Source organism: Conger conger, chromosome 6 (assembly GCF_963514075.1).
Source record: "Conger conger chromosome 6, fConCon1.1, whole genome shotgun sequence".
Classification (NCBI taxonomy): Eukaryota; Metazoa; Chordata; class Actinopteri; order Anguilliformes; family Congridae; genus Conger; species Conger conger.
Genome location: NC_083765.1, coordinates 11,171,074 through 11,189,494, shown reverse-complemented (window position 1 = coordinate 11,189,494; position 18,421 = coordinate 11,171,074). Strand labels below are relative to the sequence as shown.

Genomic DNA, 18,421 nt, shown 5'->3' with positions numbered 1-18,421 from the left:
AACCTAACATGCTTGAGTAAGTAACTAGCTTTATAAATAGATGTTTTGCGCAACTTGAACTATCTACCTTGTCTTAGATGAGGAGTACAAATGAATTTTTAAATAACAAGATGAGATGAGATGTTTTAGGAGTTGATTTGTAATTAGTGTTCATGGTGTGAGTCATTGCACATTAAAACACCCCTGTAGACAGTGCATAAACGATGGCATGTGTTCAGCTGGAACCAGCTGATAAAAATCCTCATTGTAATATGCAGATATTTGTGACTTATGCAGCGTGCATTTCTACAAGGGTCTGCATCTGTCTGATAAAGTCTGCCTGTTCTTTCTTGTTTCTCGATGTAAAATTAAAATGTTCTGGGAGCATTGCAGTACCTCTGAATGGCCCTGCCCAGACTGCATGTAAGAAGGGTGCAGTGGGTATCATAAAAGCAAATACAATAACGGCAGCTTTTCATTAACAAGAACCATCCATCAGTCCTGTGATGGAAAATTGTGTTAAGGATTATTCTGGGAAACAATAGTTTTAAAGGGATCTGTATCTTCCCGGAATCTTTCACACTGAATATGACAATACAAAAACACTATTGAAAGAAATACTCACGATATATGGAAATACAGGAGCAGAAGAGTGAGGAAACCACCGTGCCTCATCTGCAAGTATAATAAGATTTAAAAAAACATTTATTGAACATAAAAACTGCTCTGATGTGCATGTAACATTAGATAGGCGCAGTGAGATTTCTTCCAGTGTTGAATTGGTCCACCTTGAGTTTATTCTTGCAGATGAAAGATTAAATTATCAGGAAAAATATAGTAGATTAACCAGTATTATCGCTCCCAATTCTCTATATTGACAGACAGAAACATGTACATGAGAGGTTTTTCCTGTTAACTCAGTTTGCCAACGCTGATAACAAACTGAGGGCCACATTTACGTAAAGGAAGCTTGCAGCGCCTGACCAGAGTGTACTCTTATATCCTGAGTCCATTATTCAGTTTGAACCACACTCAATGAACTCTCAAAGTGTCTCCCTGGAATGGTACATCATGAAAACATAGCATGAGCACAAGTCATGGGGCTCACTTTATTCCAGTGACACACTTCTACACTTGAGCAACACATAACCTGAATCGCTTCAGTGGAACATCCATCCACATAAAAGGATAGTATGTAAAAATACAATCTGTGAAAATCACTCTGGACAATGGCTCCTGCTAAACGCAATGTAATGCTGACCCCCCCCGGTCCCAAATTAAATCCTCATTTTAGCTATTACCAGAGTGCCAGTTAAACACTTAAATTAGTAGGAAGGGTGGTTTCGGATGATAGGATGCCCCCAACTGCATTGTACAAGAGCGCCTCCACCTGCGCCCTGCCTGTGCCCTGCCTACGCCCTGCCTGCACCCTGCCTGTGCCCTACCTGAGCCCTGCCTGTGCCCTACCTGTGCCCTGCCTGTGCCCTCCCTGTGCCCTGCCTGCGCCCTGCCTGTGCCCTACCTGAGCCCTGCCTGTGCCCTACCTGTGCCCTGCCTGTGCCCTCCCTGTGCCCTGCCTGCGCCCTGCCTGTGCCCTACCTGAGCCCTGCCTGTGCCCTCCCTGTGCCCTGCCTGCACCCTGCCTGTATTAGCTGTGCCCTGCCTGTGCCCTCCCTGTTCCCTGCCTGTGCCCTGCCTGCACCCTGCCTGTGTTAGCTGTGCCATGCCTGTGCCCTACCTGTGCCCTGCCTGCGTCCTACTTGTGCCCTACCTGTGCCCTGCCTGCTCCCTGCCTGTGCCCTGCCTGCACCCTGCCTGTGTTAGCTGTGCCCTGCCTGTGCCCTCCCTGTGCCCTGCCTGTGCCCTACCTGTGCCCTGCCTGCGTCCTACTTGTGCCCTACCTGTGCTCTGCCTGCTCCCTGCCTGTGCCCTGCCTGCGCCCTACTTGTGCCCTGCCTGCGCCCTGCCTGCGCCCTACTTGTGTCCTGCCTGCGCCCTACTTGTGCCCTGCCTGCGCCCTGCCTGTGCCCTCCCTGTGCCCTACCTGCGCCCTGCCTGTGCCCTGCCTGTGCCCTGCCTGTGCCCTCCCTGCATCCTGCCTGTGCCTTACCTGAGCCCTGCCTGTGCCCTACCTGTGCCCTGCCTGCATCCTACTTGTGCCCTACCTGCGCCCTGCCTGTGCCCTCCCTGTGCCCTGCCTGCATCCTACCTGTGCCCTGCCTGCGCCCTCCCTGTGCCCTACCTGTGCCCTGCCTGCGCTCTGCCTGTGTTAGCTGTGTAGGTGCAGCAGGACTCTTCAGCAGGCCACTCCAGAGGCATGTACTGCACTGACCTTCAGTGAGATGAGGTGAGGGCTGGATGTGACTGCCAGGCCAGGAGTCTACATATGCGCCTGGGCAATCAGAATAAAAATATGTTTCAGGAGAAAAAACATTCCTACAATACTTTCTTTTTGAAAGCGAGAGAGAGAGAGAGAGAGAGAGAGCAAAAGAGAGCGAGAGTAATTTAAATTAATTGCTATGTTAAATTATACTGTATTTCACTTCTTCGAAAGCTATACATCTTTGATGACTGTCCACGTGTCCCTATGGACTGTCAGACCGTTGCATTGGCATGTGGTGCTTTTTAAACTTTCCATATCCCTACTGACTGCATAAGCAGCTGAGGAGAAGTCTGTATAATTACTCTGTTCTGCACTCCATGCATTCAATGAAATCACCATCCAAATATATCAGAGTGTTACGAAACAGGCCATGAGCTCCCTCTCAAAAGCAACTCCACATTTCAACTCCCTCCACACCTACACGAAAACTCAGCGGTGCAGAAGCACGGATACATGGGACAATTATCACACACACACACACACACACACATATGCATGTGCATACTGCACGTACACACACACACACACACACACGTACACACAGTACTGATTATGAATGTACAATAAACACTGAACTGTGAAAGTGAGTTTGAGCCCTGCGCACTGAAGTGAGTAGCACCTCTTTCCATCCCAGAAGCGACACATTAACACTCAGCCGTGTGTCATGTAAAGGGCCTATATGTAGAAACCCTGCAGCCTTCAGAGCTGCATGTATTCCCGAAAGCACGGAGCAGGCGGTGTAAATGTGGGAAGGGACAGGGTGATGGCTATAATAGCTGTGTATTTACCGCAGGGATGAGCACTCCCCCAGACATCCGCTATCGAGGCGTGTGAATGCCGAGCCACATCAGGCGTCGTATAGCAGCGCGCTGTTACAGGGAAACGAGGCAGAGAGAAAGACAGATGAGACCAAAATCGCTGCCACTTTTCTTTGATGCTCCCTACATAAAATGAAGAACTACTTTCGCTCCTGCATTGCTGTATACGGGAACCATTGAGAGTGAGTGGCAGACACTGACAAGGTGAAAATTGCACCGCAGTCAAGGGCATTTTTCGCCGGGTCCCATTCATCTGTTGTCCTCTTCATAATCACAAAGTGATGTTCACCTCCTCTCTGATGCGCCAGCCCCCTGATACTCACACTTAAGTATTTTGTTCTTTTCATGAGATTGTCAGGAAGTCCTTGCAGTTATTTCTCTACCCTGTTATTTCTTTGTATTGCCCTGATGATGAGGTGGCTGTCCTTTGTTGTATGGCTGCTGTACACACACACACACACACACACACACACACACACACACTGCTGTAAATACTCTAACGTCAATGTGAATGACTGGGCAGAGTGTGGGTGTCTTTTTCTCGCATTGACATGCCCAGCAAAACTTTATAAGCATCATAAATATGTAGACACCAATCACCATCAAACAATCTAATGCAATACTGAATCAATCCTGCTTGAAGTCTTCCTTCTCCTAAGTGCACAAGGCATCCTGTTGGACTGGGTGAGGTACAGTGTTATGAATTAATTAATTAATTTGACAATTTCAAAAAACGAGATTCCATAAGACTGCCTCATCACAGCTGACAGCAATCCATTAAAAAATTGTCGAGGAAAAAGGACACAAGAAAGCCAACAGGCTCATTTCCATGTATTTATTTTCATTCTGGTCTAGTGCGGGAAAGTGCAATGCAGTTTGATCTTTTGAGCCTGCCAAAAGGAATAATTGATCTTCCTGGGCTCGTGGCACCCAGTGAGCTTTTACAAGCATTTTCTAAAATGATTACCTGATTTCCTTCACAATCAATATTTGCCACAGCATGCCAGAAGGAAGAATCAGTTGAGTCATTTCTGCCCTGCTACAAGATGTTCTAAACAAGTGAACTGTCAAACCAAACCCCACGATATGCGAAAAACACAAGGGATATTTGCTGAATATTTATAACCCTGCTCACTGCAATAAAGCATCGTTTACAATCCATTTAAATCCCCAGCAGTATCTGCATGAAAGGGAACAACTCCCGTGCTCAATGCGTTTTGTCTCGTGAACAGTAATCTTTGCGTTTTTCCTCGAATGTGACAATGCCATGCTTGACAGTCAGAAATGTGTTAAAGCATTCGCTGTTTTACACCAAGGACTCTTCATTATTCTGAATTATTGTTTCATTTTGAATGCGAGATTGGGAAGACATGTCTGCCTGTTCTTGTAAAAAATATTCTAAATGCAAATTAGTTCCAGGATTCTGTCGTCCCTGACAATAAAATGATCTGAAGAAAAGGGATGTCAGAAAGTGATAACTCTAACTCTGATTGTGTATACTCTTATTGGCCTCGGCTCCACTGCTAGTGTCTGCTTAAAAAAAAATAAAAAAAATAAAAACAGGAAGCAGGGAGAGGGAAAATGATAAAGGGAAGATAACCAGGCAGAAAATTTGATTTCCTTCTTCCAACCTGAAAAATGCAGGGAATAAATTGTCCATTTGAGGAATGAATCATGGGCTGTTGAGGTGATTGATGAAAGTTGGTTGGTTTTTCTAAAGGAACTCTATATTTCGCTTCAGCAGAAGATTTCATCTGTGATTTCCCATCGACTGTGAGGACACAGTAATTCTCTGCAGGTAAACTGCGGTGAACAGGGTCCTTTTTATCAGCCCTAACATCACTCCGGGGACGAAGATTAAAAGCTGTGGGGGCAGAAATGATGGAATTCTGCTTTTGATCTTCCTGCATGCTCTTTCTGATTCATCAGATAAATAGCGCACTAATGATGAACTGACATACAGTCATTGAGCATTAAGTGACATTAAGAGAACCATTCTAAACACCCCGCATTCTAAACACTTCATGTCTGTTTATTTAAAGTAGAATGTGTGTGTGTGTGTGTGAGTGTGTGTGTATGTGCATGTGTGAGCATGTGTGTGTGTGTGTGTGCATGTTTGTGCATGTGTGCACATGCATGTGTGTGTGCATGTGTGCGCATGCATGTGTGTGTGAGTGTGTGTGTGTTTGCATTGTGCATGAGGTCACCTTAACAGGAAAGGACGCACTCTTTGGGAGTGTCTGTTCCTATGGAGACTTCGCACTGTAACTGCCCTTCAGTCAAAAGCAACTTTCCAACAGAGACCCTGAATTACGGCAAAAATGGCAACTCATTTTCAGCTCCACTCTCTCACACAATGCCACACAAAGGCAGGGTGGGGGTTCAGGAATACGGAGGAGTCTTTTTGTTATATCTTTTATGCTTGTCATATGTGAACGTTTGGGGCTCATTAACTGCTTTTCCCCACCTCATTATCCCGCTCTATGAGCCCCTTCACAAGGCGCTGTTGGGGGAGGCGTTATAATTCACTCTTCCAACTGAATTTCAGGCAATTACCATCACATGTTAATTAAAACGGACTGTGAGTGGCCAATACTTCGTTTGGTCGCATGCTGGGAACACAGGGCCACCACACCTTAAGAGATTTGGAATGATCCCACAGTAGTCACACAAGTTATGTGTGAGACTCCTGGTGTACAACGCTGGGGGTTGTCAGCATGTCAGAAACATTGAGCAGGCTAAGCCTACCCCAAATCCATTGGTGACTGTAACCCAAACTTTCAATAAATCCTCTTATTCTTCTCAGCAATCACCCGGCTTGTTCAGACTAACAAAAGACTATTTTAACAAAACATTAACTAATATTTCCAAATGTTTATATAAGGTCAAGGAAGTAGTTTGCATACCTTCAGAAATATGACAGTTGTGCAATTCAATGTAGGATATGAACGGGCAACCATGGATTTACATAGTCAGTTCTGTAAAGATAACGCCACACTGCTGCTATGGTAGAAAAGTGGTGTGACACGTACATCCTCATGCATATCCAGATTAGTTTCTGATCCAGCAAACGCTCCGCTGCAGGGGTAAAGCAGGTACCTTTCTTTCTTGAGATAAGATGGAATGGGGATTCTATAATCCTGTCAGTTATGATATTGGTCTCTGATTAAGCAGCAGACCCACACTGTTTTTCCCTGCAGATTACATATTTTACATTATTCACACTATGTATTTGTTTAGACATGCTCAAAGTAATGAAACTTAAAAGGTTTACATATGTACATTAATGAAAATGTATTCACATCAGATAAACAATACAGATAATGTAGATTACCTTCCCCCATCAGGAAAAAAAGTCACCTTTTCAGACTACACCTAAATTAGTATTAAGTGGACAAAAAACAATCCTTCTCTCTCTCTTATTTCTCTGTTCGTGAGGCACTCATTGGATTGTAGCTTTGCTCTGGTCTCTAGCGCCAGTGGTGTTTGTTTACCATGTGAAATGTTCTTGTAAACTGCTTTGGCTAACAGTGTCTGCCAAAATAATACACTATACATTGTACTTGTAATCTGCTACCAGGTCAGCCTAAAAATTAAAGTAATTGTACTGGGCCTAAGTAAATAATAATTAAATTAGATGAATTGCAATTATGTTTTGGACATATGCCCTGGACCCCTGGGCTGATTGTTCATTGTAGCTTTCTCCTCACTCTTCGGAGAGGGATATGTTTCCTGTTTTCAATTAATCAACTTTCCTTTTTTTACAATGTGATGAGCGTCTTGGGAGTGTCATACATGAGAACATAAGATTTGTGCACCAGGATGAGCTTGTGAAAGGGGTTGTGTAGTCTAAAGGGCCAACAGGGGAACCCTAGAGTTCACCTTTCCCTCAATGCAAAAGGCTTAATAACTCCCTCTGAGAGTAACTGGCTTAATAACTCCCTCTGAGAGTAACAGGCTTAATAACTCCCTCTGAGAGTAACAGGCTTAATAACTCCATCTGAGAGTAACTGGCTTAATAACTGCACTCCTGCCACCACACCCTCAGCTTCATGTTCAGTGCCAAATGAACAGTGATGCAGTGTACTCAACTCTTACCGGGCACTTTCAATCTCTTTGACTCATAGACTAAGCACCAAGCAATTGATTGACTTAATTTAGGGGGGTGGGGGGTCATTGTATAGCTTCATATTGTTCATATTCAGAGATCAAGGTGTGATAAAATCCATTATTAAAGCATTATTATTTAGGAAAAACTGAAATAAGCCCTTGACAAAAATGAATAAATTAGAGGCACCTAAATGCCTAAAAATTAAATCTAATTTCCTCCACATGAGAAAGCATGTGATTAGATATACCAAGCATTTTTATGTCAGCCAAAGCACACCTGGCAATTATAACCAGCAACCTTTCCTGGAGCTCTACATCTGGCTTATTAAATTGTTCCGTTGAGCTTTTCAAAGCGTAATTTAAACTGTCACAATTCCTCAAGAGTTTTTGAATATGAATAGTTTCAGGTGCTAGTTGTACACTTCGGAAAACAACAACAGAAATCCATTTGATCCCAGCCTTACCCATGCTATATTTCAATACTACAGTTTGATACTATACTGTACCTCAGTCTTGACTTAAGCGTCCCGTGGAAGAAGACCATACGGCAGTCAGCTAAACTTGAGCAGGTATGATAAATAAATCTTTCCACTCCACAGCTTCCCTGCTGGATCAGGCAACAGAAACAATTCCCATCTAAATTACCGATGGAGTCATCACGAATAGGGGTCTATTTAGCTTTGGCCATGGGTGGGTAAACCACCTTTAAATATTTAATTTGGCGTAAGCTTTAGTACGATCTGACTTAAATATAAATAAATAAACAATAAAATAACAGCCGAAAGCTGTTGTTGTGTCCCTACATTAAAGACTTCACTTTGGCCTATTATGTTAATTAATCGATATTTGTGTGGGGGTGACATGGCTCAGGCAGTAAGAGCAGTCGTTTGGCAGTCGGAGGGTTGCCGGGTCGATCCCCTGCCCGGGCTGTGTCGAAGTGTCCCTGAGCAAGACACCTAACCCCCAAATGTTCTTGACGAGCTGGTCGGTACCTTGCATGGCAGCCTTGGGTAAACTCGCTATGTAAATGCCAACCATTTACCATTTGGTGTGGACAGCTAATTTGATTATTGAGCCATTGGTGGAAACAAAACCCTGCATATACTGACCACCCAGGAACATAGGTGCCTATCCCTGGGTTAGAAGCATGGGAGCAATCATGCTAAGGGTTTCCCCATCAACACATAATTTATTAATACAGCAACAGACATCACAACTCTCTCTGTGCCTACTCCACAGATATCGCAATCTCACCACCAGCACTTACATCGGGGCAACATTCTGCCATCTCTTATTGTCCTTAAGAATTAGTGCCCTTAAGGTGTAAATACATTACTCATTAAATTATGATACATGATATACTATAGTCCGATATCCTCAATATTTGCATTACACATGCCATCTTCCTGGATTCATCTGCTTTGACTTTCACTATCACTCCGGGGGCCAGAGCTTTATGCAACACCCTACATGAAGCATGGCATTCTCTGCCCTAAATAATACTCCTTTCCTGAACTTCTGCTTCCCAGCCTTGTAGGATGACTCACATCATTTCATGGAAATAAGTGGAAGGCAAAAACAAAAGAAAGCACGTCTACATCTGTGGTAGACACACATTTTGAATGAATTAACAATGGACCTTTCGCATGAGGGAGAGGCAGAAAAAGAAGAAAAAAATAGATGTCTTTCATAGTTGATATGATTAACAATATATATTTAAAAAACCCTGTGGGTAATCCAATTCAGACTGCGGAAGACAGGAAACAAACAGGGCTTTGTTAGTTCCTCTCCACCCACTGCTTCACAGTACAGGGCGGGGGGAAATGTATCAGTTCTGGCTCTCTTTTTGTCAGAGCAGTAGAGGTAAAAATCTAACAAGAATGTTTCCTGTGCAATTAATACACAATCTGAAGCTTTTATCCAAAGCAGACCTGGGTCAATAATGTAATTGTTTTCGATTCAAATACTTTTCTATGTTTCACTGAGCTTGTATGTTGTATTGAAAAGTACAGTTGGCCACTCTCAAAAATTCTCAAACTCCATCTTTTGCTCCACTGGGTTGCACCAGGTAAGATGAGTCGAGCACAGAAAAGTATTTGAATTCAAAACAATGGTGTATTTGACCATGGTCTGATCCATGAGTGATGCAGAAGTGGAGAACATACAGTGCATCCGGAAAGTATTCACAGCGCTTCACTTTTCCCACATTTTGTTATGTTACAGCCTTATTCCAAAATGGAATAAATTCTTTTTTTTCCTCAAAATTCTACACACAACACCCCATAATGACAACATGAAAGCAGTTTTTTTGAGATTTTTGCAAATTTATTAAAAATAAAACACTAAGAAATCACATGTACATAAGTATTCACAGCCTTTGCCATGAAGCTCAAAATTGAGCTCAGGTGCATCCTGTTTCCACTGATCAACCTTGAGATGTTTCTACAGCTTAATTGGAGTCCACCTGTGGTAAATTCAGTTGATTGGACATGATTTGGAAAGGCATGTCGGAGCACAAACCAAGCATGAAGTCAAAGGAATTGTCTGTAGACCTCCGAGACAGGATTGTCTCGAGGCACAAATCTGGGGAAGGGTACAGAAAAATTTCTGCTGCTTTGAAGGTCCCAATGAGCACAGTGGCCTCCATCATCCGTAAATCGAACTACCAGGACTCTTCCTAGAGCTGGCCGCCCATCTAAACTGTGCAATCGGGGGAGAAGGACCTTAGCCAGGGAGGTGACCAAGAACCCGATGGTCACGCTGTCAGAGCTCCAGCGTTCCTCTGTGGAGAGAGGAGAACCTTCCAGAAGGACAACCATCTCTGCAGCAATCCACCAATCAGGCCTGTATGGTAGAGTGGCCAGATGGAAGCGCTGTGAATACTTTCCGGATGCACTGTATCTATAAGCTTGTGCGTCACAATTTTTCCAGTTCAATCCCCTGTCCAGAGATTGTTAACCTATCCGAAACTGTCTCCCACCCAGACCCATCCATCCAAACATCCAGTTCCTCAGCCTCAAAAACATACAATAAACAAATAAAGAAATGATTGTACTGCTAACGAGACCACAAATGCATTAAATAAAAAGTCAATATTTCCAACTGCATTCATAGACTGGTTTTTAAGAGTGGAGCCGAGCTTATATAACCCCGGCACCACTCTTAGAGCTGTTTATTTTAATGTTGGAGAACACTGGTAGCCTGTGGGTACATCAGTGTCATGCTCTTCCACTTCATTCAATATCTATTGAGCATGCCAATGGCCTCATCATAAGAATATAAATGGCAGCTTGGCAGCATGGTACCCTACTTGACTGGAACAGAGAAAGGAACACAAAAACACCCACTAGCAGGCAAAAACAAACAGAAAACGATATATTTAAAAAGTAGTGGGTTTTTCTTGATGGATAGAATGGTCATCAGCAGAATGCTTGCTGGATTCCAGCTAGGATAACCAGGGTGACCAGGGATCCGCTACTGGTAGGGAGGTAAGCTCCTCTCTACCTGAGAGATGGTCCAGGAAACACACGGCTATAAGCGATTGACTTGGGACAACCATGGTACTCTCTCCTTCACCCTGGAATCAATCAACAAAATGTGTTATATTGACAGTGAGCCAATACCACTGTTTTTATCTTTAATAGGACGGTTTGAAATGTCTCGGCTAATTCAATGATTGTAAAGGTGAATGTGCTTGTGAATAAAATACTGCATTTAATTCATTCAAAGTTAAGAGAAATTAATACATTTTAAAAATCAACACACTGTGATTTGGCATTTTGGGGCAGTTAAACTTTTTAACATCCCCCAACTTAAAGAAACGGTACTGAGGGAGTATCTGCTCCAATACAATTTTGATTAGATTTTGACCTGAAAAAGTGGGAAATAAAAAATATATGTGCTACTGTTCCATAGTTGGGCGGCACGGATGGTGCAGCCCCCCTGCGACCCTGTTCAGGATAAGCGGGTTAGGATAATGAATGAATGAATGAATGAATGAATGAATGAATGTTCCATAGTTTAAGCACCAGGTAGTTTTTATGAAGTTTTTTTCATTTTGGTGCTCCTCCTACTCCTGACAAATCCCTCTCTCTGCCATTACAGCATTGTTGTTTGTCAGTAATAATGTATGTTAATTTAAAAATTAGGTTGTAACATTGATGGTCAATTATACAAATTACTACCACTTATGCACCTGTGCTGGCCTGCGCTAGCACCAATTATTATGTCATCCTCGCTGTAGCTGGTACCGGCACCACAGCTTACAATGTTCATCTCAAGACTTTAATGTGTTCTTCTGACTATATCCTCAATGCCCACAGCCATTTTACACATACATATATCAAAACACAGATAGACTGCTATCCACACTATAATTGCGGAATTAAAAAAACAATAAAAAATATGACTTAAAAAAGGTACATCTCCTTACTCTTAGGCTCAACAACTTCATACAAACAGTGAGGTGTTGGGAACCCCTGGTTTAAATATCTGTAACAATGAATCTGTACATGATCAAATGCATTACATTACATTATTGGCATTTGGCAGACGCTCTTATCCAGAGCAACATACAGTTGATTAGACTAAGCAGGAGACAATCCTCCCCTGGAGCAATGCAGGGTTAAGGGCCTTGCTCAAGGGCCCAACAGCTGTGTGGATCTTATTGTGGCTACACCGGGATTAGAACCACCAACCTTGTGTGTCCCAGTCATTTACCTTCACCACTACACTACAGGCCGCCCCTAAACTTGAACTAAACCTGAACTCGAAATGGTACAACATGATGGAGTTGGACATGAGACCTTTCTGCAAATTTTGAAGCAAGATTGCTTTTTATTTTCATTTTTTACTGTTTATAAATGATATAAAGGGCCCTGTGCAAAAGTTTGGGAACGACCAAGACCAGAATTTACCTGCCATACCCATTCACCTTTTTGAAGTGAAAATTAAAAATCTCTTTTACAAGAGAGACCTGGCCAAAAGCATAAAAGTAAACAAAAGTACAAAAACAAGTAGAATGTGCAAAACACGATGAAGCGCAAAAAACAATACATTTCCAGCTACAAACAATTGCAATTTCCAATAGATTCTATTCCCAAACTCTTGACAATGGCTTTTAAATTCACTAAGCGTGACCAAGTCCTGAAGTTTTAGCTCTTTCTGCAGGCTATTCCAGACAGAGGTTGCAGAATACATAGAGGCCTTCTTGCCAAACTCAGTGCGAGCTTTAGGAACAGCCACAGGCAGAAAAGCTTGAGACCGTAACATATTTTTATGACATATAACTACATAAATAGGAGGGTAGTTTTCCTAAAATTGCTTTGTAGATTAAAAAATATATAAATGACTACATTTACATTTTACATTTTAGTCATTTGGCAGACGCTTTTAATGCAAAATGACTTACAAGAGCGTAGGTTCTTCCACAGGTTAAAGCATCCAATCCATAACTAGTAAAATATACATGAAGGGCGGTTCTAAACACAAAGGCAGTCATCGTAAGTGCATTTAAAAAAAAGATTTTAAGGGTTAGGGTTAGACAAGAGGGATATCGGAAAGGGGGGGGGGGGGGGGGGGTCAGGAGGGAGGACTAAGGTATAGTTCTATAAAAGGTGTGTTGAAATATGGGGAGGGATTCTGCAGTCCTGACAGTGGTAGGTAAGTCATTCAACCACTGAGGAACCAGAACGGGAAACAGGCAAGAACGTGCAGCTCGACCGCCAGGTGCTCGTAGTGAGGGAACCACAAGGCGACCAGAGCTGGCAGACCGGAGTGGTCTTGCTGGGGTGTAGGGAGTAATTCAAGATTGTATGTAAAGTGGGGCAGTCCCCTTAGCACTAAGCCTTTGTATGGACGAAGATGGGCCAATTCAGTTTGGAATGTAATGTACAATGACAAGTGAATTTGTAATGAACGTCTAAGCCCCATGATAGACAGTACCCACATGTGAAGAGAATTCATTCATTCATTATCCTAACCCGCTTATCCTGAACAGGGTCGCAGGGGGGGGGGGGGCTGGAGCCTATCCCAGCATACATTGGGCGAAAGGCAGGAATACACCCTGGACAGGTCGCCAGTCCATCGCAGGGCACACACACCATTCACTCACACACTCATACCTACGGGCAATTTAGACTCCAATCAGCCTAACCAGCCTAACCAGCCTAACCTTGGGAGGAAACCCACACAGACACAGGGAGAACATGCAAACTATGCACAGAGAGGCCCCGGCTGACGGGGATTCGAACCCAGGACCTCCTGGCTGTGAGGCAGCAGTGCTACCCACTGCACCATCCGTGCCACCTGTGAAGAGAATGAGTTGAGGAATTCCATATTCCACTCCAGATCACCATAATCAAGAACAAACAGTCTCCGCCTGGCATCAAAAGAAAATCAAGACAAGTTGTTAAAATAAAACTTGAGCTTTTTCACCAGGTGCTGAATATGAGGCGTAAAAGAGATGCGATCATCAGTTAAAATCCCCAAATATTTGTAAGTGGTAACAGCTTCAATTTCTTTACCTTGAGAAGTTACAATACTATGATTTAATGACATCTTTCTGGAGTAAGAAAAGACCATGATTTCAGTTTACACTCTCAGTATACTGTCAACATCATAATAGTGTGGGTAGGGAGAGGAAACTATTTAATTTGTTGCTTACACATAATGCACATAAGTTGGCATGTGGGCACACATGTAATGTCCATGTTTCTGAGATAATATGTATATAATAATATCCTGTATACAACGCACCCTCCAGTGCACTGGCCAATTAAGATCTCTTTGCACTGTCAGCCTGAATGCTCTATATATGAATGAATTATTCATAGCAAAAAAAAACCTCTCAAATGGATTCATAGGCTAAAAGGCCATCAATAACACAGCTGCAATAAAATATAAGACCCTCCCCCCACCAACCACTCCAGCTACAAGCAAAATAAGATACTGCAGAAATAACAAACTCCCAATTTATCACACCAGAAAAGCAAAGCCAGGTCCCCTTCAGCAAATTCAGGCTACAATTCACATAGGGCATATCAGTCAATTCAATTGACTCAGTAATCCCAAATGATTTGCAATTTTCTCATGATTCATTTTCTTAAAATGGGTTATCTATAACACAAAATAGAAAGTTAGCATTCTCCCTTGAGCCAATCTGTCAGAACATCATTAATCTAAAAAAAATGCCCTTCAATTTTTCAATTTTGTAAAGCTATAGGCCTAATCAGAAAATATGTCCACAATTAGTTATACCGAGGCCAGTGGGGATCATTTCCAAATGAGGTAACAATCTTATAGTGACGTACAGAAAAAGAAAATTGGTTCTTGATACATCCGTGCAAAACAATTACGCTTTTTCATTGAATTTTCCCATTGAAATGTGTCCCATAGACATATATGCACCAAGGATAAAAAGGGCAAACAACGTAGCAGAGTCCAAAGTATGTGGCTGAGTATAATAACTATACTACATTGCACCTTAAAAACAAGCGAGAGAGATGTGTTTCCTTGGCTGGGACATTGTTTTCAGTCACAGCTGGGATACAAAAGGCACTTTTTTCATTCATGTGATGTTGTGAGGGAGCCAGCGGCAGAAGTAGGCGCGCTCTCCTGCAGAGCACTCCACAGGAGCCAGTGACTCCCTCATGCCCTGCTGGCCGCGCATACTGCACACCAGATCCGGCAGGACTCTGGAGAACAAGCCTGCAGCTTACCGACAACAAATGCTAGCCCGTGGGTGCATATTTTGGAAGGAAATAATGTAAATGTAGCGTATAGTAAGTAAATCATGTTGTGCATATATAAATCTGCAATGTCACTGGAACTCTGGCGTCCCGTTGCGCTAGACGACCAGACGTAGTCTTTTCCAGACATATTGGACGGGCGGCTGTAACTTGTGTGATTCATGCGGACTGCTTTTGGTCACACACACAGAGCCTGCAGTCATATTTTCCAGGCCCGATGTGAGCAATGTGAGTAATTTATAGCGTTTATTGTGTTATTGGGAGTCACAGGATCGCATGTTCTTTGATTAATTCAGGTCTACTGATTCTAATACATTCTGAATTCAAGACTGCGAATTACAGCATGATTGATTGTCTGTTGCCCTCCTTCTGATTTCTCTCCCTGATAACACCTTGCACAATTTCAAATTTTAACAACGTTATTTTTTTTGAAGTTCATTGAAATCATAAATCAAAGGTATTACTTTCTCTTCTCTCTCCCTACATTTTAAATACAAAATAAAACCTCATATGGTGGGGTTTTTTTTTTTACTAGAATTTCCCTTGAAAAGTTCCTTTCATTCAGGTAATTTGTCATTTGTATTTTGTAAAACACCGTATAGTCATATCATATTCACAGAAGGTGTTAGACTGTGTAGGCATTTTTAAAAATTATTACAACTTCAATGGTGTCACACTACACAGCCACTCTTTAAAAATACACTACCCTTTACGTCTATTCTCTGCCTTTACCGCAATGGGGGATATGCAGTGGTAATCCTGCAATGGCCTGTGTAATCCTGCAATGGCCACTGTAAATGTGGCCATTACACATGCCCTTAGAGACGTGTTGCTGCAGCTGCCATTTCCTTTCTCTCTGTGATCCACTGACTTCATTACTCTCGTGTTTTAACACTACTGAACCTCTCAGAAAATTAAAGACAGTGTAAACCGTACAGTATGAAACCATGGTAAGCAAAAAAGCACACAGACCATGACTTTATGAAAGAAATATGTTGACAATCAGGCGCCGGGTGCCTGGGGAGTAGATTGTGAGATTGTGATGGCAGTCCTTGTGGGGGGAGAGAATTGAAATCAAAAGGACAAGTGCTCTTTCCGATTTAAAAAAATGCTGCAGCCAAAAGGCTGGGGGGGGGGGGGCATGTTTCAGCATATGTTGATGACTATCTACACACAAGCCTGCCACAGAAGTACAGTGAAGTGTTTAAATAGACCAGGTGCTCATGCCCACATAGACCCACTAGCAGTGCAGTAGCCGCATGACCCTAGTAAACAAATCCAGAAAACAGGTCAAAGAAATGTAAGCGCCGAAGCCAACTCTTGCCATCAATCCTACAAGGAGGGTACTTGTCCGCAAACACAAAAACCGGGCTGGAAACACTGAGCAATGTGGCAGTGTCCACTCCTCCAAATCCGTGTTATGAGATGTGGAGTGCTTTTCAAATCGAAAGCGCAGCCCAGCTCGTTCTCGCTCCCCTCACACGATGAGACTTTGTATTAGTCACACCCCCCTCCCTCCCTCCTCCCGCTGCCTAAAGGACCATCACTCCTCGGTATGCGCGAAGAGTCGCTGTCCACTTCTGCCAAGCACAGAGAGGGAGGAGACTAATGTGCCGCAATCAATGTCAAGCTTTTTTACACTGCCGGAAATGTTCATGCATATACCACCCACCCACGGACACGTGCACCACCCACATAGAGTACACACAGCACTCAGATTCACAGACTTTACACACTCTGTCTGTTACTCCCTCCCTCTGACACACACTCTTTCACCACCCAAATACAGAACACACAGCGCTCAGATTTGACAGACTTTACACACTCTGTCTATTACTGAAACACACTCTTTCACCACCCACATAGAGTACACACAGCGCTCAGATTCACAGACTTTACACACTCTGTCTGTTACTCCCTCCCTCCGACACACACTCCTTCACCACCCACATACAGAACACACAGCGCTCGGATTCACAACCTTAACACACTCTGTCTATTACTGACACACACTCTTTCACCACACTCATACATGTACACACACAGGTGTACAAACACACACACACACACACACACACACACACACACAAGCATGCTGGAAAACTATAATAAATGACAAAAGAAATGTGCCCTGAGATTCTTTCCATATAAACCCTTTTTTTCTAATGCATTAATCTATTAATCTATGAAAAAAACAATACAAATCCATTGAATCTTACAACTGTTCTGACATAGCGTCCACTGGGATGTACAAAAACATAATAATTAAAGATTTTACAATGAAAAGGTTTTTTTGACTGAATCTCATTTCTGGATGCATAGTTGTATTTTTCCCATCCCTGGAACATAATTCAAGTCTGAAGGGGTTCATGATATTATGAGTGGCACACAGCCACAGAGAAAGGATCCATTTTAAATGGAAAGGTGTCTTTGTTCTTTGACTTCTAGGACTCACAGCAGAAGATGAGTGAAATAATAACACAATATGTTTTGAAAAAGCCTTGCTTCCACAAGATGTTTTAAAAGATGATTCAAGACATTGTATGTAAAGACAACTTCTAATTCTAACAGAAGTATAAGAATATTAATTCTGGAGGTTTTAGAAAGACATGTCAATATGGATATGTCATGAATTTCAGTTTGCAATTTCACATAACGATACATAAAAAATACCAGGATTAAACACTGCATGTTTGTAACTGAATGGTTTCTTCTTACAAACTGACAGCATGAATCCTATGCGCTGTAGTGAATTTAATTGTAGCAAATCTACCATAGGCACTGCAATAACTAGTGGGTGACATGTACTGAACAGGTCTGCTTTTCTAATGATCAGTCTGCTGGCAGGCTCACCCAGTTAAGGCAGTTCAAGTGTGTGGATTGGTCCCATCGTTTGCTGTCAGATATGTGCCAAAGCTAACTGTAGCTGGCAGCCCAGGAGGAATTGTATAATTGGATGTAGTGCTGCCCAGGGAGGAAGGGCGACATCAGCCAGGATGATCGTGATTTATGGCTCATCAGAGACCCCTGCTGGTTAACAGAGCACCCACAATCTGCTTGTCCAAGCTGTGTCTTCCTTTGACTAATGTCTGTGCAACCTCTACTTTCTGGATGGTGGTGTGACAATAAATAACTGCTTGAAACCATCATGTGTTTGGTAGGGGGCGGCGATGAGCATCCTGTCTTACAGGACAATTACACTCTCAGAAATAAAGGCACATCAGAGGTACACATTTGCCAAATGCACCATGAAAGTACAAAGATGTTCTATTTAGACAAATAAGTCACTTTTACAAGCAAAAAAGGTAAACATGAATTATGTAAAGATGAACAGGGGTACTTTCTTATGTACCTGTAGATTATCTTTATAGACCCTTTTTCCT

At 42.7% G+C, this 18,421-nt stretch overlaps 1 protein-coding gene across 1 annotated transcript; it reads left to right on the top strand.

Annotated features, from left to right (window-relative positions):
- Positions 1-1,334: 1,334 nt before the first annotated feature.
- LOC133130562 (keratin-associated protein 10-8-like) lies at positions 1,335-2,260 on the top strand. Its single transcript, XM_061245225.1, has 2 exons — positions 1,335-1,492; positions 1,696-2,260. The coding sequence occupies exons 1-2, from the start codon at positions 1,335-1,337 to the stop codon at positions 2,258-2,260; spliced, it is 723 nt and encodes a 240-aa protein (XP_061101209.1).
- Positions 2,261-18,421: the final 16,161 nt, after the last annotated feature.

What these genes read in the sequence shown, in the direction of transcription:
- LOC133130562 (XM_061245225.1), top strand. Translation starts at nt 1,335, where the DNA reads ATGCCCCCAACTGCATTGTACAAGAGCGCCTCCACCTGCGCCCTGCCT. An exon ending in GCCCTGCCTGCGCCCTGCCT is followed by an intron (nt 1,493 to 1,695) that starts GTGCCCTACCTG and finishes TGCCTGTGTTAG; the next exon opens with CTGTGCCATGCCTGTGCCCT.